Source organism: Schistocerca serialis, chromosome 7 (assembly GCF_023864345.2).
Source record: "Schistocerca serialis cubense isolate TAMUIC-IGC-003099 chromosome 7, iqSchSeri2.2, whole genome shotgun sequence".
Taxonomy (NCBI): domain Eukaryota; kingdom Metazoa; phylum Arthropoda; class Insecta; order Orthoptera; family Acrididae; genus Schistocerca; species Schistocerca serialis.
The window spans coordinates 505,648,144-505,674,548 of NC_064644.1; the positions used below are offsets into that span (position 1 = coordinate 505,648,144).

The 26,405-nt window shown below is 38.8% G+C and overlaps 2 protein-coding genes across 3 annotated transcripts in view; one reads left to right on the forward strand and one right to left on the reverse strand.

The window, feature by feature from the left end:
- The window catches only part of LOC126412599 (katanin p60 ATPase-containing subunit A-like 2), a 191,911-nt gene extending 167,681 nt beyond the window's left edge, over positions 1 to 24,230 (forward strand). Inside the window, exons 9-10 of the mRNA XM_050082265.1 lie at positions 12,404 to 12,506; positions 23,997 to 24,230. Coding sequence (XP_049938222.1) covers positions 12,404 to 12,506; positions 23,997 to 24,133 — 240 coding nt within the window. The 3' untranslated portion in view covers positions 24,134 to 24,230. The remainder of the gene's footprint in view (positions 1 to 12,403; positions 12,507 to 23,996) is intronic.
- Positions 24,231 to 24,296: 66 nt separating this feature from the next.
- The window catches only part of LOC126412600 (survival motor neuron protein), a 148,340-nt gene continuing 146,231 nt past the window's right edge, over positions 24,297 to 26,405 (reverse strand). Inside the window, exon 7 of one of the 2 annotated variants that reach the window (XM_050082266.1) lies at positions 24,297 to 24,566. In XM_050082266.1, the coding sequence (XP_049938223.1) occupies positions 24,487 to 24,566 (80 nt within the window). In that variant the 3' untranslated portion in view covers positions 24,297 to 24,486. The remainder of the gene's footprint in view (positions 24,567 to 26,405) is intronic. The other variant, XM_050082267.1, reaches the window with a different exon arrangement.

Below are 26,405 nucleotides of genomic sequence, written 5' to 3' on the forward strand. Positions count from 1 at the left end.
AAATGTGGGTCCATTACCACACTCTTGATTGAAAACAGGCCAGCGTGGAGAGGTGGAGGAAACAGAAAACAGCCCCAGTGAAAGCCAAGACTCATCTGTCAGCTGGCAAGGTTCTTTTAGTCATTTTCTTCAACTGGTGAGGCATTTTGCTAATTGATTTTTTTGTATGAACAATTCACAATCAAAACTGCTTACTACTGTAGACTTTTGATGAGGTTAGAACTGCATGTTGGTGCAGAAGATGAAACCAACTGATTCGAGAGGTCATCCTCCACCACAACAATTCCAGGCTCCGTACTGCAGCTCCTGGACTCTTAGACTGAACTTGATCATCCTCCCTCCCTGCCTGGACCTATCACCCTGATTTGTTTCACCAGCTTCAAGAAGCTCTAGGAGCAGCAATTTGAAGCTGAGGGTGTAGAGGGGTTCTTGTGCAATTGGCTTATGATGCAACCAGCATTTTACAATTCTGGGATAAAATAAAAACCTTCCTCCTCACTGGGAAATACGAATTTCTAAAGCAGAAAACTATGTAGAAAAATCAGTTATATTTGCCTTTGATTTTTCAATTAATAACTTTTGAAAATAAAACCCCATTTATATTTAATTTCCCCTCATATCAACAAAATGAAGAGAAAAGATTTACATTGGAGTCTTTGATGGTGTAGCCAGGGCTAAAGCACTTTCCTTATAAGAAATGATGTTATGGTTATTGGGTCTTTGCCTAAGACTAACTAGTTGCATCTGTCATTTAGTGTGTCTATTTTACTCATATCTTTGGTAACAAAATGAATTCAAAGATTTGTCACTTGACAAGATGCACATAAACAGAATCAATATCATGTGGTGTCTTATTTCAGTATTGTCAACTTCTTAAATTTACTCAGACAGAGACTGTTCATCAACAGTTCATAGTAGCTCTGACATAATTTCATCTTCTGTGGGAAACTTGGAATTCTCTGAAAGGACATGAGAACCCATGTTAAGACCTTCTATATAGCACAATGAACACTTCCTAAAACATGTAACTAGGCAGAAAAGCGATAATGATGAATTTTCTGATGAGTTGACACATATGAAAGACAATGATGATGATAGCAAGTAAATATTTGCTTCAGACAACTTTAGTAACATAGTGAACAATACAGGTGGTCACATTGGGTCATTTCATTGAAATACAGATTGATGCAGGTAGTCATATCAGATCAGAACATGTAGTACAAGGTAACAATGACGGAGATGAATGTTTCCGATAGAGTGAAAGAGACAGCTGCACAGGACAGGAATTTATATGAGGCTCACTACCTTCATTCCTCAACATACCAAGAATTGGAAAAATAATAAAAAACTCTTGGAATGATACTGACCTAACATGAGCAATTAAGGGTTAATACTTTTATGCATGTTTTACTCTCTCTCTCTCTCTCTCTCTCTCTCTCTCTCTCTCTCTCTCTCGTGTGTGTGTGTGTGTGTGTGTGTGTGTGTGTGTGAAGTTAGAGAAGTTTTGCGTCACGGGCATTTATAGTTTTTCTAAACAAAGGTAGCAAACAATAGATTAGGGGTGAGGTGGAGAGATGGTAGGGCAGCTATGTGGTTTCGGGAGGTTAGATGGCAGGGGAGAGGTGAGAGGGTAGAGGGGCAGTCGAAAAAGAGAGAAGTAAAAATACTGGGTGAAATAGTGGAACTAGGGCAGCGGATGGGTGAGGGCAATGACAAACGAAGGTTGAGGCCAAGAAACAAGTAGACCACCCTGTTGCTGAGCATGCTGCCCAACACAACACCCTTCATTTCAATCGCTGCTTCACAGCATGTGCCATGCGGATCCTGCCGGCAAACACCAGCTTTTCTGAAGTGTGCAGGTGGGAACTTTCCCTGCAATATATCCTTCGTTCCTGTAACCCTCCTGCCTTTTTCAATCCTGCTCCACCTTTCCTCTACTCCTCCTGCAGTCTCTTCATTGTTGAACTTTCTGCTTACTGTTACTTGGTATTTTTTTACTTCATGAGGGATTTTCAGTCTGTCAGTATTCCATTTCATCATCTTTCCTGTTATGTTGCCATTTGTTAGTGACAATGCCTCTCTGATTTTATCACAAAGTGGTCTGAGTCACAGTTTGGTCCTCTGCAACTCCATACATACATAACTGACATCGAGTGGCGTGCAATCACTAAAATATTATCAATCTGATTGACTACTACATTGATTGCAGATTTTCAAGTACCCAGATGGACCTTTTTGTGTGGGAAGCAGGTACTTTTAATTTTCACATTATTCCTTGCTACGAATTGGCATAGTAAGTCTCCCGTCTCATTGTTTTCTTCATGTAGTGAATATTTTCCAGAAGCTTCATATGGACATCCATTCCTCCCTATTTTTGCATTAAAATGTCTTATTACTAGCATCAAGTCATATTTAGGTACTGTGCAGTCTCCACAGAACTGTTCTTTAATTATATCATCTTTTTCCTCTGTTGGTGCGTGTGCATTCACTACTGACATATTTCTAAATTTACCTCTTCGTCAATAGTCATCACCCTCACTCATCCAGCCCCTTCCCTGCTCCCATTCAGCACTACACAGCCCTCATTCCACAATTGCACTCAGTCTTTTTACTTCTCTCCCTCTCCTACAACCCCCTCCCCCCTCCGCCACCTCACCAATACCCTCTGTCTAACCTCCAAACAGCACATAGCTGCCCTACCCTCTCTCCATCTCGGCCCTGTGTGCTCCCCAGCAGCACTTCACTGTCACCCACACCTACCTACTATCTCTTTCCCGCCCGCAGCTCGTGGTCATGCGGTAGCATTCTCGGGTTCGATTCCTGGCGGGGTCAGGGATTTTCTCTGCCTCGTGATGACTGGGTGTTGTGTGATGTCCTTAGGTTAGTTAGGTTTAAGTAGTTCTATGTTCTAGGGGACTGATGACCATAGATATTAAGTTCCATAGTGCTCAGAGCCATTTGAATTTATCTCTTTCCGTCCCTGCCCCAGCCTCCTCCTTATCCACAACTAGTTGCTACTCTCCTCATGCACTGGTGCTGTCGCTTGCAGTGTGGCTTCAGTTGCCAGAGACTACAGTCATGTGTGTGTGTGTGGGGGGGGGGGGGGGGGGGGAGGGGGGCTGTCGTCTATTTTTGGCGAAGGCCTTGCTGGCCGAAAGCTTATTTGTGACAGTGATTTTGTTGTGCCTATCTGCTACTCAGCATCTCCACTACATGGTGAATAGCAACTTTCATTTTCATAATATTGTTGTATTCCATCCTGGATTTCCCATTGTCTGAAATGGTAGATTAATAATAGTTGATTCCTAATAATTCTTATATTTGTTCATGACTGCTCATTCATTTCATTAATTTATAACTTAACTCATGCTACATATCTACACGTTCTTCTATAAGAAAAGTATTTCAACTTTATAGATAGAAAATAAACAATAAATTGTTTGTTTTGTGATAAGACTATCTTCACATTATAGAGACAAAAGAAACAATAAATGGTTTGTTTAATCATGATACGGTAATGTGTGCTAATAATTGGAAGATTGTCACAAAACATAATAATTAACAATGACTTAACCAAAACATATAGTGAAAAGGAAGGAACAACAGTAGCTGGAGATTTTTTTTAAGAGACACTGATGATGAGGCACATAGCTCAATCTTATTGGCTGTGTGGTCTGCAAGCCAGAAGCTAAAGAAAGAGAAAAGAACCCCAGTCTTAAGTAAGCTCACCAAATATGAAGTTTATCTTACTCTTAATAAGATGTGGCACTGCCATTTGCTTCAATATCAGCTGTATTTCACTAAGGCATGAACTGAACAAGATGAGGGATGAATTCAGTTTCCTTCCAATTCTTTCATGTATAGCATTACTGCTTGGAATTTGAGAAAATTTAATTATTTAAAACTGCTAAATAGTAATGTTCACTTTGAAATCTCATTGAGTAGTCTCACCAAAAATTAATAATTAAATAAAAGGTTCCTCCAGCAGGTACAGAACACGATATGTTTATACCGAAAATTTAGAGTGAAATTAATAAGACTGTAAATGTCAATAAAGTTATAGCAGTAGAATTTAGCACTAAACTTTTAGATATTTATATCTGCTTTACAGCTGATATTGTAAGAAATTGGAGCAATCTTACATCATTTGTAATTAAAGAGAAATCATTGAAAGTTCAAGAGTTGCAGTGAATTCTTTTATTACTGAGTAGGTGTTGTGTAGCAATGAATAATTGTCATTACAAACTGACAACATCTTGACACTTTGAAAACACTCTGTGCAGTGACAGTGCTGTTGCACTTCTATTTATACTTTTAATAACAATCGATAGTACTGTTTAAGATGCAAATTTACAAAATTACAATAGAAAATTAATACACAGAGATAAACTGTGGACAGTGTAACTTTGCTACATTATTTCCTTATGAGTCTGTCTAGGTAGTTTCTGAAATAAACAAATTACAAGTGTGAAACAAGATAATATACAGAAATTAACAATGTGAATAACATTTGGTTAATTTATAAGCAAACTATAAGTTGTGTCTTTTTCTAATATAAATTGGAATTACAAATTAAATATGCCTTAATTTAATAGAAACCATATGTTCAATATGATTGCTAGGGCTAAAAATCAGTATATATTTACATTTGTAATGAAGGACCACATAATTTCTCTTTAATTACAAATGATGTTGCAAGTATTGTACATTGCTGACCTATTATACTGCAAACTTTGGTGAAATTATGCAAACAAGAGAATGTGACTATGCGGTAAATATAAAGTCTAGTGAACACTGGTAGTCTTTAAAGAATTTAGGTAATTAGTGGCTTCAGTGTTAACAAAAATATTCCTCCCAATTACTGGTTCAAATGGCTCTGAGCACTATGGGACTTAACATCTGAGATCATCGTTGTTGTTGTTGTGGTCTTCAGTCCTGAGACTTAGAACTACTTAAACCTAACTCACCTAAGGACATCACACACATCCATACCTGAGGCAGGATTCGAACCTGTGACCGTAGCGGTCGCTCGGTTCCAGACTGAAGTGCCTAGAACCGCTCGGCCACACTGGCTGGCCCCAATTACTGAGTCTGGATATTAAGTATATTTGAATCTACGTAGTCATGAGGTAATTAGTATCCAGTTGCAATATTTGAATATTTGACAATATTTTATATGCATATATGGAGCTTAAATGGCGCTTTGCGGGGCATTCTGTAACACATTGAATCTCAGTTTTACAATTACAGTGTCTAATTTTGCGTAGTTGTTCCTCAATGAAATTACTTACAATTTCTCCTAGGTGTTTTATGGCTATCGTTGTTTCTTATGATCTATCACCAGTGTTGTAATCAAACTATTATAATTATAACATACCTACATCAGAGCCTATTTTAGCTTACACCATCCCTTGCATGCAGTTCTCTTGGATGACTTACTCAGATCTACAATCAACATAGCTCCACATACTATTTGCATATTGGAAAAACATGGTTTGACCATGTAACAAGTCAACTCTTCCATTATTCACTTTTGGTGTCTCTGAGCACTGTAAATAGGCCACTTCAGTTGCAATGATTTCTTACTTGCAGCCTTATTGTCAAAGTTGGTAATATCATGTTGCACACTTACCTACAATTTTTTTCATTAAAACATAGGTTGGGGAGGACCTAAATTAACATCCCACAGCATACTCCCTGGGAGAGAATTATTCCTTTAGGCACATTCTGGCTCACACACTTCTTGCAAAAGAAGGAAGGAAGGTAGACAGAGGTATAAAATCCTGCAAGCATTTTAGAGAGTGCACTAGGTTGTATTGCAAAAAGATACGAAGGGATACTGTTCATGTGTTTTGAAAAGAAATTAATTCACAATCTTTCTTAATCAGTGTAGGTAAACTGTGGAAAAGCTAAATATGAGTGGGAAGATAGGCATTTAAATGCTTCTCCTCCTGAATGTGTAGACTTCCTTCGACACCTGCATCTACCAATAAACTGCATACATTGGCACATGTCTACAAAATTGTAAAGTCTTCCATTTCCTACACTAGATTACCTTTTATCACCTGTTTTTGCAACACCACACATCAGCCTTATGGTTTTTTGGCATACATGGCAAATGAGACTGGTACTATATTGATATCTTTCTGTGAACACATTACATATTAATCTCAACTTCTGCAGCCTTTGCATCCCTATCTACTATGCTCTGTAACATCTACAGCACCTGGTATTACAAGGCATGTCCGGGAAGTAAGTGTACTGTGACCATAATGGATTGTGGTTTTTGTTTTTTTTGAAGGTTGGCAGCACTGATGGTAGAAGGGGATTCCCTGACCAAAGTGAGCATTGCAGGAACACAGTAGTATATAAACTCATGTTGTAGTGTCCAGTTGTGTAAAAGATATCAGTAAGAAATCCCGTCAAATGCAAGCCACATGCTGTGATCCACTTCATACTAGCAGAAGGAATATTACCTACAAACAGTTTTTTGTGAAACAAAATGGTCTGAGGTGATGGTGTTATGAATAGAGTGAATGTATTTGAGTGATGTAGGGGGTTTAGTGGAGACAGAACAAATTTCCATGACAAACAGAGGAGTGGAAGACCTTTGATTCTGACTGAGGTTAGAGGGACCCCCCCTTGGGCGAAACGATAAAATACCTGACGGCTTACCAGAGAGGACATTATCATCGTTGATAAAGCATGTCCGTCCTCAGAGGCCAAAAACAGGAAAAGTTAACGTAATATTGGTAAACTGCAGGAGTATCCAGGGCAAGGTTCCTGAATTAGTATCTCTTATTGAAGGAAATAGTGCGCATATAGTATTAGGAACGGAAAGTTGGTTAAAACCGGAAGTGAACAGTAACGAAATCCTAGACACAGAATGGAATATATACCGCAAGGATAGGATAAACGCCAATGGTGGAGGAGTATTTATAGCAGTAAAGAATTCAATAATATCCAGTGAAGTTATTAGCGAATGCGAATGTGAAATAATCTGGGTTAAGTTAAGTATCAAAGGTGGGTCAGATATGATAGTCGGATGCTTCTATAGACCACCTGCATCAGCAACCGTAGTAGTTGAGCGCCTCAGAGAGAACCTGCAGAACGTCGTGAAGAAGTTTCGTGATCATACTATTGTAATAGGGGGAGACTTCAATCTACCAGGTATAGAATGGGATAGTCACACAATCAGAACTGGAGCCAGGGACAGAGACTCTTGTGACATTATCCTGACTGCCTTGTCCGAGAATTACTTCGAGCAGATAGTTAGAGAACCAACTCGTGAAGCTAACGTTTTAGACCTCATAGCAACAAATAGACCGGAACTTTTCGACTCCGTGAATGTAGAAGAGGGTATCAGTGATCATAAGTCAGTGGTTGCATCAATGACTACAAGTGTAATAAGAAATGCCAAGAAAGGAAGGAAAATATATTTGCTTAACAAGAGTGATAGGGCACAAATCGCAGAATATCTGAGTGACCACCATCAAACGTTCATTTCTGAGGAAGAGGATGTGGAACAAAAATGGAAAAAATTCAGAAACATCGTCCAGTACGCCTTAGATAAGTTCGTACCGACTAAGGTCCAAAGCGAGGGGAAAGATCCACCGTGGTATAACAATCATGTACGAAAGGTACTACGGAAACAAAGAAAGCTTCATCATAGGTTTAAGAGTAGTCGAATCATAGCTGATAAGGAAAAGCTGAACGAAGCGAAAAAGAGCGTAAAGAGAGCAATGAGAGAAGCATTCAACGAATTCGAACATAAAACATTGGCAAACAATCTAAACAAGAACCCTAAAAAGTTTTGGTCATATGTAAAATCGGTAAGCGGATCTAAATCCCCTATTCAGTCACTCGTTGACCACGATGGAACCGAAACAGAGGACGACCGAAGAAAGGCAGAAATACTGAATTCAGTGTTCCGAAACTGTTTCACTGTGGAAAATCGTAACACGGTCCCTGACTTCAGCCGTCGCACGGACGCCAAAATGGAAAATATTGAAATAAACGATATCGGAATTGAAAAACAACTGCTATCACTTAGTAGCGGAAAAGCATCCGGACCAGACGAGATACCCTTAAGATTCTACAGTGATTATGCTAAAGAACTTGCCCCCTTTCTATCAGCAATTTATCGTAGATCGCTGGAAGAACGTAAAGTACCTAGCGACTGGAAGAAAGCGCAGGTCGTTACCATTTTCAAGAAGGGTCATAAATCAGATGCGAATAATTATAGGCCTATTTCGCTTACGTCAATCTGTTGTAGAATAATGGAACATGTTTTGTGTTCTCGTATTATGACGTTCTTAGATAATACAAATCTCCTTCATCATAACCAACATGGATTTCGCAAACAGAGATCATGTGAAACTCAGCTCGCCCTATTTGCCCAAGAAATTCACAGTGCCGTAGACACTGGCGAGCAGATTGATGCCGTATTCCTGGACTTCAGGAAGGCATTTGATACGGTTCCGCACTTACATTTAGTGAAAAAAATACGAGCTTACGGAATATCGGACCAGGTTTGTGATTGGATTCAGGATTTCCTAGAAGAAAGAACACAACATGTCATTCTTAACGGTTCAAAATCTGCAGATGTAGAGGTAATTTCGGGAGTACCGCAGGGAAGCGTGATAGGACCTTTATTGTTTACAATATACATAAATGACTTAGTTGACAACATCGGTAGCTCCGTGAGGCTATTTGCAGATGACACAGTTGTCTACAAGAAAGTAGCAACATCAGAAGACTCGTACGTACTCCAGGAGGACCTGCAGAGGATTAATGCATGGTGCGACAGCTGGCAGCTTTCCCTAAACGTAGATAAATGTAATATAATGCGCATACATAGGGGCAGAAATCCATTCCAGTACGATTATGCCATAGGTGGTAAATCATTGGAAGCGGTAACGACCGTAAAATACTTAGGAGTTACTATCCGGAGCGATCTGAAGTGGAATGATCACATAAAACAAATAGTGGGAAAAGCAGGCGCCAGGTTGAGATTCATAGGAAGAATTCTAAGAAAATGTGACTCATCGACGAAAGAAGTAGCTTACAAAACGCTTGTTCGTCCGATTCTTGAGTATTGCTCATCAGTATGGGACCCTTACCAGGTTGGATTAATAGAAGAGATAGACATGATCCAGCGAAAAGCAGCGCGATTCGTCATGGGGACATTTAGTCAGCGCGAGAGCGTTACGGAGATGCTGAACAAGCTCCAGTGGCGGACACTTCAAGAAAGGCGTTACGCAATACGGAGAGGTTTATTATCGAAATTACGAGAGAGCACATTCCGGGAAGAGATGGGCAACATATTACTACCGCCCACATATATCTCGCGTAATGATCACAACGAAAAGATCCGAGAAATTAGAGCAAATACGGAGACTTACAAGCAGTCGTTCTTTCCACGCACAATTCGTGAATGGAACAGGGAAGGGGGGATCAGATAGTGGTACAATAAGTACCCTCCGCCACACACCGTAAGGTGGCTCGCGGAGTATAGATGTAGATGTAGATAAGTTGGTCCACAATAAGAAAATTGTTCATGACAACCACAGGTTGACAGTGGATGAAATTTCTGTGATGTTTCTACTACTCTTCAGAACTCTCTTACACAAGACACAGAAAAGCTGGGATGTCAGTCTCTGTGCACAAGATGGATCCCAAAACAGCTGACAGAGCAACACAAGAAAAATCAGATCATTAGTGCCCATGAGTTTTTTGAGTGACTCAAATTGGAAGATGAGGGTTTTTTGAGTTCTATTGTGACTGTAGATGACATGTGGGTGGCTCATTACATGCCTGAGACAGAAAACCAGTCTTCACAGTGGTGTCACACCAGTTCTCCATCTACCAAAAAATTTGAACCACAATTTCAGGCAAAATACTCTTCGCCTCATTTTTTTGGGACTGAAGTGGCATAATTTTGGTTTAATTTCTGTCACAGGAGGAGACCATCAATTCACAATTTAAAAAAAAAAAAAAAAAAACAACAACATTCAAATCAAGAGGAGGGTAATGCCGACGAGACGAGTGTGCTTGTTGCACAATGCCTATTCTCTCACAGCCTTAACCAGCAAGGCACTCTTTAACTCATTTGGTTGAGATCTTTTGAACCACATCCCATATTACCCTGATTTAGTGCCTTCAGATTATCATGTTTTCACCTTCCTAAAGGCACACACATTAATGGAATTGAATTTTCAACTGATGAGCAGGTACACAAAAAGTTTCTAAATAGGGGGAAGGAGCTGGCTGGAGAGTTCTTTGAGGAGGGCATAAAAGATCTTGTGCCACCACACATGTTAAACAAGATGGCGAGCGTGTGAAAAAATAGTCAACAAATGTATCAACACTATCCTTTATACTTTTTTTTCAAATACACTTTTTCTAAACAAGTATATAAAATCCGTGTACTTACTTTCTGAACATGCCTCACATTAACTTTGACACACAAGGTTACAACCTTCTGGTAAGTGAAATTACATTTATCCAGTATGCCAGCACTGCTCCATGAAACAAGCATTCATTGCTGACTGTCCATAAAACAAAATGTGATCAATGTCACTTCCTGAGCTAGGACCATCAAAAAGCATTTTCTGGGTACTGGGCTATGAACAAAGGGAGTCATTTTCCAGGCTTCCTCCCACACCTCAAAATGCAGCCCAGCTCTCACAGGGTAGCAAAACATACAATTGGAGACTGAATAACACAGAGGTATGTTTCATGATGAGGTAAGATACTTCCTTGGTCTCATTGCAAGGATGCTGTCACACTTTAGATGAGAAAGTACTGGATTATGTTACTCAACATGCTCTCCAATTTGTTCATCATCAATTCCCCCTGACCAGCATGATCACCAGACTTGACACTAGTGATAACCTCATTGTTGAGTACCCCTAGCTCTCATATAATATGTTGGGATTGTCAACATTATTGGCAACATCAACTGACCAATCACAATAAGTGGACATATGAGAAGTACTCAAAGTTTTAACTATCCCCTCAAAAAATGTAAGTTGTGACCATCAAACCGTCTCAACATATTCACCCTTTTATGTAACACATTTTTCCCAACGATAGATCATTTGGCAGAGATCCTGGTAGTAGAAGTCTGCATTTTGGCTGTTCAAGAAACATTCCTCCTGGAGAATACTAGTCATCATTCTAGAAATGCCTGCCTTGCAACGGTTTCTTGATCTGAGGCAGAGGAGAAGTCACGAGATGCCTTATCGGAGAATGCATGGGATTAGCCAACATCTGATAGCCAGAAGAAACAGCACATGTGACTGTGTACTGTGCAGAATAAGCCAGAACGTCGTCATTGAGCAAAATTACCCCCTCAAAAAGCTCTCTGTGACACTGTCTTGGCAATCTCCCATAACTTGGTTAGGAGATTTTGGTATCAAGCTCCTGAGACAGTTTGCACCTTAGATCATAAATTTTTAGCACCATGCCACGGCAACCCAAAGACACAATTATCATCAGCTTGCTCAAAGACGGTTGCCTCTTTGCCTCTCTCAGCAATTATAAATCCAAATGTTTCCACTGCTTAGTTCACTCCTTTGTCTCGGGATTAGAGTAATACATATGACACTCATCTGTGGTGATTAGGTGGGTGAAGAAGTCATCTCCCTTGATCTGACATGATCTTGATTTGGCAGGATTTTTGAACAGGTGTGAGCAGTCACAGAACCTGGCTGGTAGTGAACTTTGCTGTGCTCAAAATATAGTGCAAGATGTTGAAAACTGGTGTATGGTTGATTTTAATTTTTTGCACTATCATCTTGACTCCCAGTTCTTCACACAGAGACGCTGTCCAACTTTTTTCTTCCATAATTCAGATGTGCTTGACCACATTAGAAATATCTGCACCACCTAATGACTGGTCCACTAACTCAGCAGTCTTATCATCCTTACGCAGAAAATCAACAGTTGCAATATACGCCACTTTATCAATGGACTACACCTCCTCTAGGGGCATGCTACAGTACTGCCACATGGGATTTCAATATGTAGTTGGACTGCAGAAATGAACCTGCAAACGAATAAACTATTTTTTTTTCCATGTGATAGTTATAACTTTATGACCAGTCCTCTTAGTGTGGGCATCTGCCACATTTCTAATCATGTCATTATGGCTTTCTAGAAGTGTAAAGCACACATATTCACATCCATGAATGCTGTCTCTTTTTCGGATTTATGGTATGTGGGCTGAGAGAGAGAGAGAGAGAGAGAGAGAGAGAGAGAGAGAGAGAGAGAGAGAGAGAGAGAGAGAGAGTGAGGATCAGTTTCCGCATTTGCAGTATATTAGATATCATTTAATGTAAAATTTGTTAATAAAGAAGTTATTGTTTCTGTCTTAACATACAATTTATACATGATGCAGGTCACAGACTGGTATTCTGGTTCTGACATCAAATTAGTCAGTCAGGAAACACTGATGAATGCAATCAGGCCATTGTTCTCTGTCTTGGAAGAATGTGAGTCTGGTAAGTGCTAAAAAATATTTCACTTCATATGTATAAATTTGACATTTGCAATCATTTGCCACAGAATTGTGTGTTGATTTTGTGAATTTTTTTAGTTGCTTTCTTTCATTATGTGCTCTACTTCTCCTTCACATATTTCAGTGCAATGGAATATTAAGTTTGAAAACAAGTGTGTACTGAATGTACCTCCCTTACTAATTTAAAGCCATGTACCAAACTGCACCTTGAACCTAAACTATTCCTTTTTTGTGGCAGTGCTCTATCCACTGAGTCAACAGAGTATTTGATGTAGCTGAACCTGAAGCTTCAATCTGAAATTACTTTTTGTTTGCTATGTGGTGTCAATGCACAAAGTTCCATGCTCCTTGACAATAGCAAATGGTGTGACTGTGTGCTACTGTCTATCCTGAACATCATGCTACAGCATTCAAGTCTGGCCAATCTGGACGGCCCATGACAATGATTGTAACCAAAAAATATGTATTTAATAGGTTAAACACTTTACTTCGGAATGGCTACACAACTGAAATGCCATAGTGAGGAAAATAAAATGGAAATGAGTAACAGGTTATGAAGGAAACATTTCTTACAAGAATGTTCACACATCTGTTGCAACTAATTTACATTTTTTTCATGTTTTTATGTATTTTGCTGCATCAGCATCTTGGAGAGAGAAAATTTTGTAGAATGATTTTTTAGTTGGGTTGTTTCCAGAGCGAGAGTTTCACTCTGTCACGAGTGAGTCCTTTGACATGCAAAGGCAAAGTAATACCATCAATGTAACACTTCTCACAGTTATCCATTCTTTTCTGTAAAATTACTCAGCTTTAGCATTGGAGTAATGATTTGCCACTCTCTGTTTCAGTCTGCCATATGCTGTTCCTACAAAATTCCTCACCATGACAGATAGTCTCTTATTCCAAGTCATGCTCCAGCCAACTTGCTTGACTTAAACCTTTCCATAACATACTATTTGGTCTATATTTAAAAGCAGGAAAGTCATTATTCATAACAGAATTCATCTCTCATATCTCTTTTTTCATACTAGGAATATCTGCATTTTACATATATAATAAGTGTCTCTGTTTATTAAAATTGTACATAGAAAAAATAACTCAATAAGCTGCTATCTGTCTAACACAGAAGCAGAGAGGAATTCTCCTTGCCACAAATACTTAAAATAAAAAGAGTGGAGATTGGAAAGTAATACTTTTTTCATTTAATCAGAGTGAACTGGGGAAAGGTGGTTGAAGCATAGAATGATAAAAGCAAGACAAAACCCACTGTTTGGATACTCCAACTAAGAGCAGCTTTCTTGTGTTTTGTGATGATGAAGTGTGCTTTACCCATATACTTATATCTAGATTAAGACCCACTTGGGCCTTTGGTCATGGAATGCTGAAGTGGGGAAGAAAAAAGAAATTACCCCTGCCCAGAAGATTAGCAATACAGAATGTCTATGTCCTTCTTGAAGGGTGGCAAACTCAAATATTTAAAGACTGAAATGGCCAATATGGGTTTGGATCTACTTGGAATAGCTGGAGCGAGATGGCCTGATAATAGTGACTTTTGATGTGAAATTTACAAGATAGTTGACACAAGCACTATAGAGAACCAAGCAGGGCAAGGAGGCTGATGTGTAGTGCAATTTACAGAGTTGGGACAAAGAGTAAAGATATGCATTAAATACAGTGAAAGGACAATATTAGTCATATTGGATACAATACCAAAGAGTGTGATGACACATATGACTTGATACATCAACTTAAGACAATGAGGAGATGGAAAACGGCCAGGTGAGATAAATGACACCATTAAAGGTATCAAGCATGATTTAAATCCCAAAGTTATGAAAATTGTTATTGAAGACTGCAGAATGGATAGCTACAACCTCAGAGAAAGGAATGGATTTGAAGAATGATAGAACAGGTTGTGTGCCAGCAATAAAACTTGACATTCACCCCCCCCCCCCCCCCCATATAGAGGGTACACTTGGAAGGCTCTAAAGGAAATACAGCTTAACCACACAAATTACATTGTAGCAATAAGCAAAAATAGAAAACACCTGGAACAAATGATATTGATTTCCTCACTAAAGTAGTCATTATAATTGGTGATAAGTAAACAAGTGCCATTTTAAGGCCACAAAAGTGCTAAACTGATCAAGTGATTGGAATCTATGCACAATTAAAGAACTAGTAGTATGTCAGATGAAAAATGTTGTTACATACTCCCAATAGTGGATCAGAAAAGACGTAGTGTTTAGTCACAAAAGAATTGATTCCCGTTATTGTTGAAGTTATAGGGAAGCAATTTCTCTTGCTACACATTGATTCAATGACAAATGATTTGATCCATAAGACTGAGCTCAAACAGGAACTGAAAGTCACAATGACAGGGACACGTATTCAAGATTCTAGATAGTTAGGGAATTTAGGCTGCAGAAATCAACAATGGCAAAGGAGAAATGTTGGGAACTGATTGTAGAATTAGATCTTTTGGCTACCTAGAAACAGCTTACAAGTCAGTAAAATTATTTTTGTTAAACAAGAATAAATAGTTTGTGGTTGATATGGACTAGAGATGGGACGAGTAATTGTAAGAAACAATACAGTGCCACCATCCGATATGTTCTGTTACACAAAAATGCTATAAACTTGTGTGTTTAGTTCAAATAAAAGTATACTACCAGAAAATTTTAAAAAGTCCGTAACACCACCAGTGAACAAATAACATGAAAGTGGAAATGTGAGCAGCATTACATCATATGCAGTGGAGGATCTTGAAAATTATATAAAAACAAAGATGAGGTGACTTACCAAACGAAAGTGCTGGCAGGTCGACAGACACACAAACATACACACAAAATTCAAGCTTTCGCAACAAACTGTTGCCTCATCAGGAAAGAGGGAAGGAGAGGGAAAGATGAAAGGATGTGGGTTTTAAGGGAGAGGGTAAGGAGTCATTCCAATCCCGGGAGCGGAAAGACTTACCTTAGTGGGGGAAAAAAGGACAGGTATACACTCGCACACACACACACACACACACATATCCATCCATCCACACATACAGACACAAGCAGACATATTTAAAAGGGTCTTTTTTATTCAGAGTAGTTCACTTCGGCAGCTACACATTGGTGGAGTCATTGTTCCCATTCTTGCTAGCAGCACTCAAAGGCTTCAACTGATAGGGCTTTTAACATTATCAGTCACATTCTTCTGAATGTTCTCAAGAGTTCCAAACTGGTGTACTTTTAAGTCTTCTCCAATTTTGGGAAAAAACGAGTCACAAGGACTCAGATCAGGTGAATGGGAGGACTGAAGAACAGCAATCCCTTTTGGGGTCAAGAATTCCATGATCCAAGTTGCTGTGTAACATGGAGTGTTATGATGCTGCATTACTTGTTTGTAGCGTCTGGTCTCACTGAATTCTCCCTTTTCCTAAACATTTCAAGGACATTTTTGTTAAACACTTGGTTGACAGTTTGCCTTGGAAGAACAAATTCTTTATGCATGATGCCCTACTGTCAAAATTGCAAACCAACATCACATTTTAAAGTTGAAGGTCTCCCTGAGCGAGGTTCATTTTCAATCTGCCACACCCAGCTTCACAATGGTTGAGTGAAACAATGCATGTAGTGCAAATTGCTGACTTCATCGATGATGTTATTAGATCTTTTGATCTCTATAACTTCTTTAATTATTCTACCCCCCCCCCCCCCCCCCCAAACCTGTAGACTTCATGTTGTCAGAGGTGTGACTGGATGTAAGTTTATGTCAAATTTCCATAACACATTCAGCAACCCCCCAGTTTCTCTGGATAGCATAGTCACAGTCACCTCTCATGTTCAGTTCCACATAACTCTGTCCTACTCCCACAGTAATTTCTAAATGCCAGGTATTCTGAGACATATATTATCTTTCACAAGCCTTTTGAGTATGCAGACAAGTATTTTAGCCAGAGGCCTGAAGACTTTAGCTGCTACCTGTAGACACATAATGTATATTATTATATTAATAATAAAGCTGATCTTCACTGTCACAATTACAGAATGGTAGACCTGCAAGCTTTTTTCCTCTCCTGTTAAGCGGTGTTCAAGACCTGGCAACCAAACCACAAGGAGCCCAAGGAAACAGATGACGAAAACTGCCATGAAAGAAGTTGGATCCTTTCAAGATCGGTGCTCAGCATCAGCAATAAAGATGGCAGTTTGTAGCCAAGCACAAGATGGAACTCTGCCATCATGAGAGTAAAGCTTGTGCTGGACAAAAACACTGCCATACATGGCTGTGAACTGACCACATCACAGTTGGGACCACAGCTATGTGGCAGATAGTTACCAAGTTACCACTTGACAATGGCTGAGGACGACAACTGAAAGCTCATAGATGCATAACCACTTGACACAGTAGAATGCCCTAGATGAGAGACTATGTTGATGACGATGACTTCGAGGACAAGAAGAAGTGACATCAGCAACAAGAATTTGATCCATGGGGCCCACTTTTGCCCTAGCACACAAATAAATTGCCAAAGCTGCTAATCACTTGGGGAATACAGCCAGAACTGGCTGGGTATGAGCATGATAATACGGGCACTGTAAGCTGGGACCTGGTGAAATAAACAGTCATCTAACACTGAACGATTACAATAGTCAACAATATTGTGTTTTCAATGTTGAAAGTAATGGGTGATTGAGTTTTTGTGTGCCTTTTTCGAGTCTTTTGCACAGAGCTTTTCTATCACCCATAGTTTATGAGTAATCACATAAATAATATTTCTGGTAATTATCAAGCTGAGTAAATTTAAAACATTAGCTATAATACACCTCACCAACCTAAAATGTGTGTGTAGCAAATTTTTGACTGCTTTGCAGGAGGAATTTCTTTCTAGTGTCCAAAAATAGCCTGCCAACATATTTTGAGCCCATTTTCCCCTAGTAGAATTTTTCCATTTCAGTGGTGTCCTGGTGGAAACACTCTCCATGTTCATCACAAACAGTGTCAACGGTTTCAGGGAAGAAATCAAGCTAGGAGTTCAACATGTATTTTCAACAACGTATTACGTCACATGTCCTTGCAGTTCTCAATCAGCTCACTGTGAGATCCTTCCTAGAAAGTTTATGACTTTCTGAAAGAGAACCATGCAACCGATTCTTGCATATTTAACAGGCTTTTGGACTGTGAAACTTTCATAAATTCCCTAATTTGAGGCCCAAAAATATTCCCTCTTTTAGTTTTGCTTCATTGGTCTTCAAGAATTTGGTTTGTACAAAGAAAAATGTATTCATCTTATAATCCATTGATTTTACACAGTTCATAATCAAACCAAATTTGATATGTAATGGAGACAACACAATTTTGTCAGCCCTATTAAGTGGTTGATGAACATTTGCCTGTTCTGGATTGAATGATTATTTGGGCAACTTTTCTTAATACAATGGCTGCTTCTCTCTATCCCACATGCACAAGAAGCTGCAAAAATTTTGTATAGAATGTCTGCTGTTGTTGTGGTCTTCAGTCCTGAGACTGGTTTGATGCAGCTCTCCATGCTACTCTATCCTGTGCAAGCTTCTTCATCTCCCAGTACCTACTGCAGCCTACATCCTTCTGAATCTGCTTAGTGTATTCATCTCTCGGTCTCCCTCCTACGATTTTTACCCTCCATGCTGCCCTCCAATACTAAATTGGTGATTCCCCGATGTCTCAGAACATGTCCTACCAACCGATCCCTTCTTCTAGTCAAATTGTGCCACAAGCTCCTCTTCTCCCCAATTCTATTTAATACCTCCTCATTAGTTATGTGATCTACCCACCTAATCTTCAGCATTCTTCTGTAGCACCACATTTCGAAAGCTTCTATTCTCTTCTTGTGTAAACTATTTATCGTCCACATTTCACTTCCATACATAGCTACGATCCATACAAATACTTTCCTTGCCATTGCCAGTCTACATTTTATATCCTCTCTACTTCGACCGTCATCAGTTATTTTGCTCCTCAAATAGCAAAACTCCTTTACTACTTTAAGTGTCTCATTTCCTAATCTAATTCCCTCAGCATCACTCGACTTAATTCGACTACATTCCATTATCCTTGTTTTGCTTTTGTTGATGTTCATCTTATACCCTCCTTTCAAGACACTGTCCACTCCCTTCAACTGCTCTTCCAAGTCCTTTGCTGTCTCTGACAGAATTACAATGTCATCGGCAAACCTCAAAGTTTTTATTTCTTCTCCATGGATTTTAATATCTACTCCGAATTTTTCTTTCGTTTCCTTTATTGCTTGCTCAATATACAGATTGAATAACATCGGGGATAGGCTACAACCCTGTCTCACTCCCTTCCCAATCACTGCTTCCCTTTCATACCCCTCGACTCTTATAACTGCTATCTGGTTTCTGTACAAATTGTAAATAGCCTTTCGCTCCCTGTATTTTACCCCTGCCACCTTCAGAATTTGAGAGAGAGTATTCCAATCAACATTGTCAAAAGCTTTCTCCAAGTCTACAAATGCTAGAAACGTAGGTTTGCCTTTCCTTAATCTAGCTTCTAAGATAAGTCGTAGGGTCAGTATTGCCTCACGTGTTCCTACATTTCTACGGAATCCAAACTGATCTTCCCCGAGGTCGGATTCTATCAGTTTTTCCATTCGTCTGTAAAGAATTCGCATTAGTATTTTGCAGCTGTGACTTATTAAACCGATAGATTGGAAATTTTCACATCTGTCAACACCTGCTTTCTTTGGGATTGGAATTATTATATTCTTCTTGAAGTCTAAGGGTATTTCACCTGTCTCATACATCTTGCTCACCAGATGGTAGAGTTTTGTCAGGACTGGCTCTCCCAAGGCCGTCAGTAGTTCTAATGAAATGTTGTCTACTCCCGGGGCCTTGTTTCGACTCAGGTCTTTCAGTGCTCTGTCAAACTCTTCACGCAGTATAGTATCTCCCATTTCATCTTCATCTACATCCTCTTCCATTTCCATAATATTGTCCTCAAGTACATCACCCTTGTATAGACCCTCTATATACTCCTTCCACCTTTCTGCTTTCCCTTCTCTGCTTAGAATTGGTATTCCATCAAAGCTCTTGATATTCATACAAGTGGTTCTCCTTTCTCCAAAGGCCTCTCTAATTTTCCTGTAGGCAGTATCTATCTTACCCCTAGTGAGATAAGCCTCCACATCCTTACATTTGTCCTCTAGCCATCCCTGCTTAGCCATTTTGCACTGCCTGTCGATCTCATTTTTGAGACGTTTGTATTCCTTTTTGCCTGTTTCATTTACTGCATTTTTATATTTTCTCCTTTCATCAATTAAATTCAATATTTCTTCTTTTACCCAAGGGTTTCTACTAGCCCTCGTCTTTTTACCTACTTGTTCCTCTGCTGCCTTCACTATTTCATTCCTCAGAGCTACCCAGTCTTCTACTGTATTTCTTTCCCCCATTCTTTTCAATTGTTCCCTAATGCTCTCCCTGAAACTCTGTACAACCTCTGGTTCTTTCAGTTTATCCAGGTCCCATCTCCTTAAATTCCCACCTCTTTGCAGTTTCTTCAGTTTTAATCTACAGTTCATAACCAATAGATTGTGGTCAAGAGTCCACATCTGCCCCTGGAAATGTCTTACAATTTAAAACCTGGTTCCTAAATCTCTGTCTTACCATTATATAATCTATCTGTTACCTTTTAGTATCTCCAGGGTTCTTCCATATATACAACCTTCTTTCATGATTCTTCAACCAAGTGTTAGCTATGATTAAGTTATGCTCTGTGCAAAACTCTACCAGGCGGCTTCCTCCTTCATTTCTTAGCCCCAATCCATATTCACCTACTATGTTTCCTTCTCTCCCTTTTCCTACCCTCGAATTCCAATCACCCATGACTATTAAATTTTCGTCTCCCTCCACTACCTGAATAATTTCTTTTATCTCATCATACATTTCATCAATTTCTTTGTCATCTGCAGAGCTAGTTGGCATATAAACTTGAACTACTGTAGTAGGTGTGGGTTTCATGTCTATCTTGGCCACAATAATGCGTTCACTATGCTGTTTGTAGTAGCTTACCCGTACTCCTATTTTTTTATTCATTATTAAACCTACTCCTGCATTACCCCTATTTGATTTTGTATTTACAGCCTGTATTCACCTGACCAAAAGTCTTGTTCCTCCTGCCACCGAACTTCACTAATTCCCACTATATCTAACTTTAATCTATCTAGTTCCCTTTTTAAATTTTCTAATCTACCTGCCTGATTAAGGGATCTGACATTCCACAATCTGATCCGTAGAACGCCAGTTTTCTTTCTCCTGATAACGACGTCCTCTTGAGTAGTCCCCACCCGGAGATCCGAATGGGGAACTATTTTACCTCCGGAATATTTTACCCAAGAGGACGCCATCATCATTTAATCATACAGTAAAGCTGCATGCCCTCGGGAAAAATTACGGCTGTAATTTCCCCTTGCTTTCAGCCATTCGCAGTACCAGAACAGCAAGGCCATTTTGGTTAGTGTTACAAAGCCAGATCAGTCAATCATCCAGACTGTTGCCCCTGCAACTACTGTTAAGGCTGCTGCCCCTCTTCAGGAACCGCACGTTTGTCTGGCCTCTCAACAGATACTGCTCCATTGTGGTTGCACCTACGGTACAGCTATCTGTATCGTTGAGGCACGCAAGCCTCCCCACCAATGGCAAGGTCCATGGTTCATGGGGGGGAGGATAGAATGTCTATCACTTTAAAATCTGCACATATCTGCTATGAATAGTCACCACATTTGATACTGGATAGGAAGATATGTTTATGTAACTGTTTTTATACTGTGTCCGCTATAGGACTGAATGGAAACTGATTTCTATTATGTATCAAAGACCCTTTCAAGGTAGTTTTTGAGGTGTCAATGAACAAATGCCAGTCTTAAGGTTCATATTCAATACCCAGTGACTCCATCACAGAATCAACATAATTACAGAAATGTAGGTCCTTCTGTTTCTGTTTAGAAAATGAGTGCTCTAGTTCCTCTTGGAGGGGGGGAGGGGGGGAGGGGGGGAGGGGGGGGGGGGGAACCAACAACAACTACTTTGGTGTCATGCTGCAGGAGGTGCCATCCTTTCAATCTCAAAACAAGTAACTCTGCTTTACTTTTAGGTAGCCCGAGATCACGAACTAAGTCATTTAGACCTTCCTGTTTTAGAAAGTGAGCTTAATTTGTTTTAACTCACTCCTCAAAATCTGGATCACTATTATTGTAATTCATTTATGTCATCAACACTTTCAAAATCTGAAGTCACATTTTTGTAGTTTGGTATGGGGAGGTGTGGTCCTCAATGCACTGGTTGAATTGCTGCTTCTAAAGACATATCTAACAGTATGTTTTGACTTTGAACTTATTCCAGATATATCTGTCGAACAGAAGAAGCAATCTATTACATGATTCTTAGGTTCCCACCATATCATAGGCATTTCAAAAGGCACATGACATGACCATTTTAACTAGCCAGTTAATAATGTTACATGTTTGGCTAACAGATTTCTGGAGCTCAAAACTTATTCACGTATATTTTATTGTTAGAATAAAACTCTAAGCTCAGTTAATTTAAGGAATCAAATTCACCTCTGTGTGTTCAAACTGAATTCACTATAAGCATAACAAAAATTGTTTTTATTGTTAACACATTTGCGAGACCTGTTTCTCGTCCTGAAACACAGTCCTTCAGAAAACACACTATTAGCTGTCACTACTCATAAGTCAGTCAACAACTGACTACAGCAAATAAGTCAACTGTTGACCCAATTTAAATAATTATAGTCTTTTAATCACTGTGTTCAGTATCATATCCTAACAAACATGACAACTTTTTTTAATATGACAGAAAACTGGTGGGTGATGGAACATTTCCGTCTATTTTTGCATTTGGCAAATGCACCATTTTGCTTGGTAACAAACTGTGAAGATAAGGATGGTAAGCTACGGCACTAATGTGGAAATTCTGCGTGATGAAGGGAAGAAAACGAACTTTCAAAAAGCTAGAAAAAACTTTGTAAAGTAAAAAAAGTGTGAATATTTTAAATAAATAGCTCAAATATATTCTTTATAAGTTCTGTAGAAATTTTGCTATAAATCTCAACACAGCTTGTACTGGAGTGATATCCTATACTTCAGTGATCTATTAAAGAGGCACATGAATATCAGTGATGTGGACACTGACAACAGCTAGTAACCTCAGTACACTGCCAACTCAGACCACGGGTCTGTTGAGAGGCTGGTCCATATGGACTTCCCTTAAGCACGTTATGGAACCCATGACAACATAATGCTGCGTTGGCTCGTGGGAAAAGATGCTTTATAGAAAGAAACAGGTATATGGATTCTATGAAACTGATGGGGCACAAAGAGGACCAATTATAATCCAAGGCACAAACTGTTTAGTCTGACGTTTCCTTGTCTAGCAGTTGTGAAAATTCTCATGTACTTAGCCTGAGGATGAGAACTTGCTTCTCGAAACATTTATTTCACATGCAATTTATTACTTTTTATACGAGATGGGGCCAGATTCAATTTTCTGTTAATTACTTTGTTTTTTGCTTATCACTCCTGATTCATAGTTTGGACTGGCTTTGCCTTCCTCCAACTATCTGTTCAATCTAATAGAGAGTGAGGCTGTCTTGGTCTTAAAGGCTGTAGCTCCTGAACTGACCAACGTCATCAGTTATTAGTGGAATCTACAGTTTAATGTGAATTCAGCTACAAAGCAACTCAGTATTTTCACATATACAAATCATTGCAGAACGTGGCAAATGCAGTACATGACAGAAAAAGTAATTGGGCCAATATGAGGACTGAATCCTGGGATTTATAAATTTAGTCAGGGAGCAATCCTAATATTTTTCCTCTAACAGCAAATAGCAAAGAAATGAAAAGGAACATTCAGATTTCTAAATAAGATTCGCCATTGTTTCTGTGTGCCAGCCAAGCTCCAATTTTGTCTGGTTCAGAAGCTACTACAATAGGCAAGGTCTTGCTCATGCTGTATATTTCATGTATTCCAACTGGACCACTAGTAAAATATGATGGATATGATAATCTGTGAGAGATCATGTGATCTGTCAATAAATCTGCACGTTTTGTCCAGTACTTTATATTACGATACGTATCAAGCTGTTAGTCACAATGAATGGCTCAACAACACTTTCAGGTATGTGACAGTTTAATGCATTTCATAGGAAACAACAGTGCAGCTAGGTATCTGGGAAGTTTTACTGAAGAGGACAATGGCTGCAGAAGCTTACACTCGCACAAAATGAGTGGTTTCATCCAGGTTTTGGTCTCCTAACAGCATTGCTAATTAACACCTGGTGGTGTTCTATCATATTAGTACTAATAATGATTTTGTCCATACAGACTTATTTACCACAAATCCAAAACGTAAGTAATCTTCTGTGATTATAAACAAATAATTATGTTTCTTCATTCTCTATTTTGCAGGTACAAATTTATGTAAGCTGAAGGCCAAAGTTATTTCAACAGATGATGTTATGCATGCTTTGACAAAAACAAGACCTTCAGCATCTCACCTTGTTTCCAAGTATCAGAAGTGGCAGGAAGATTTTGGATCTGCGTAGTTAAAACAAAGCTAGTGCCAAGGAAAGAAAAAATAAAGTCATGGCCATAAAATGGAAACAGAAGAAACTTTTTATATTTATATATAAATTACCAGCATTTTATTATCACATTCCAGTTTAAAGTGAGAAATGATAAACAGTTCTTTTACAATATCACAGTGTCATACAAAAATGGAAAGTTGTAATCTCTGAAGGAAGTCATGTTACAAATTGAGGTCCTTTACAATTAATGTAAAAAAGTATATGTATCTCTTCAGATTGAGTTCTGGCAGAACATTGCAAAATATTGTTCAAAACAGTAATTTCTGTATGTCCATGGCTCCTTATGGTATAAAAATATAAGTCCCTTTGTTTCATTTCTTCCTTGAATGCATCCGAAGGTGGCTTAGCTTATGTCTACCCTTCTTAGCGTCTCTCAGGCCTTGATAGTATCCTGAAAAATATGAACAATAATTTAAAAAACAGACACCCAATGACAAATGCTTGTGCAACACACTTGCAGGTTCGCATAGCAGCATTTGTGTTGTTTGCTTTTCTTATGTTTGCACTTGGTTAGCAGATCACTTTAGCACCCATGTTTTTGCTGCCACCCCAGCTTCAGCTGTAATTCAATACAAAGGAGGACACAGATGAAAGCTATCAATATTATCAGTTGGAATTTATACTAAAATGAAGGTAGATGCCTCTGTGTATGCACATATTAGTGAATATTCTGCAAAACAATACCAAAAGTTTAATAAAAGTGAGTTGTGCAAAAAAATTTGTACTCTTCTACATTATTTCATATTTTCACATTACAGAAAATTCAGCATGCAGGACAGTGAAACCTGAATCTATCTCAAGTCCCGGGGTGTTATTTCTGTATCCCACAAAACTAACACAGTAACAGTGCACCAATAAAAATCCTTACTTTCCTGCACAGCTGAGTTGGTGTAAGAAGATTAACGAAAGTTCCAGCGAGCTTTGTGCACCTACCTCAACCAGTCACATAACATGATTTTGCAAGTATCCTTATGGCAACGCCTCAGTGTTGACACAGCTCTATGGATGGCTTTTGTGGCATGCAGTGGCATGCAGCTGAAAGTTGGCAATGGCACTGCAAACTGTCAGGTATGATCTTACACCGATCATCGTAAGTTGTTTTTTGATTATGAAAAAGTAATTAAATTCCTCACTTTTTTGCAATCTAGGAACAATTTAGTCTGTGTATACAACATATTAGTACTCACATAACAACTGTTTGGTCTTTAAGGTTGTTTACAAATGTGTAACTATCAAGAAAGGCTGAGCATTTTGGATTCTACAGCAAGTATTTCGTGTTATATGAAAGCACAGAAAACTTAAAGATCATTGTCAGTGTTATTGAATTATTCATGACAGGAAGGCAGCTCAATCAGGTCACTCAGAGACGGACATCTATTCTCTATGCACATCTTTTAGATGTAGAGAAGTAGTAATCCAAAAGTTATGATAAAAGCTGTGCCACATTCACACTATTTACATAGTAGAAATATATGTTGTCACCTTCCAAACTATACAATGTCTTTGTTATAGCCTAACGAACATATACAGGAAACTACCAGATAGATCGCATATTTATTTAACAGAAATGGAGTGATAAAATTAATTCTGTGGTTCACAATGAATGTCCATGTGTTACCATGACATCACAGACTATCATTACATCTTTGTCACTGAATGATGTAATAGAGTGCTTTGCATTACAAAAACACCCTAAATTTAGCACACAACTTAAACAGTATAATATGCATTTGTCAAAAGTAGCACATGATGTACGATTCTTGCACATTTATGTAATTATTAACAGTTTTCAAAATTTTCATTAAGTATTTCACACAGAACATAAGTTGTCATAACTAGATTTCACAAAAGGAACAAGGAATAACTAACTGAAATGAATGTATGGTGGGTAACTTTTGTCACGGGTCACTACACTCACATAAAATTGTTAGAAGACATAATTCACACTCAAAAAGCAATTCTGACAACTCTGAGTTTTCCCGTGTGATAAATAACTTATCGAGACACATCAAAGATAATAATTCTCTGCATGAACTTTTTGCACCCACAGAATCTATTCTGTTTTGGCAGTGAAAAAAAATCCAGGAACAAGTCATCACTGCCAGTACAATGGAAACATTCAGTACTGGCTGAGACACGCTGATTGTGATGGCCCAAATGCAAGGCATACAAGACAGGTATCCAGATTAGGCAATGATAACTTTGTAATCAACATGGCATCTGCAGCAGT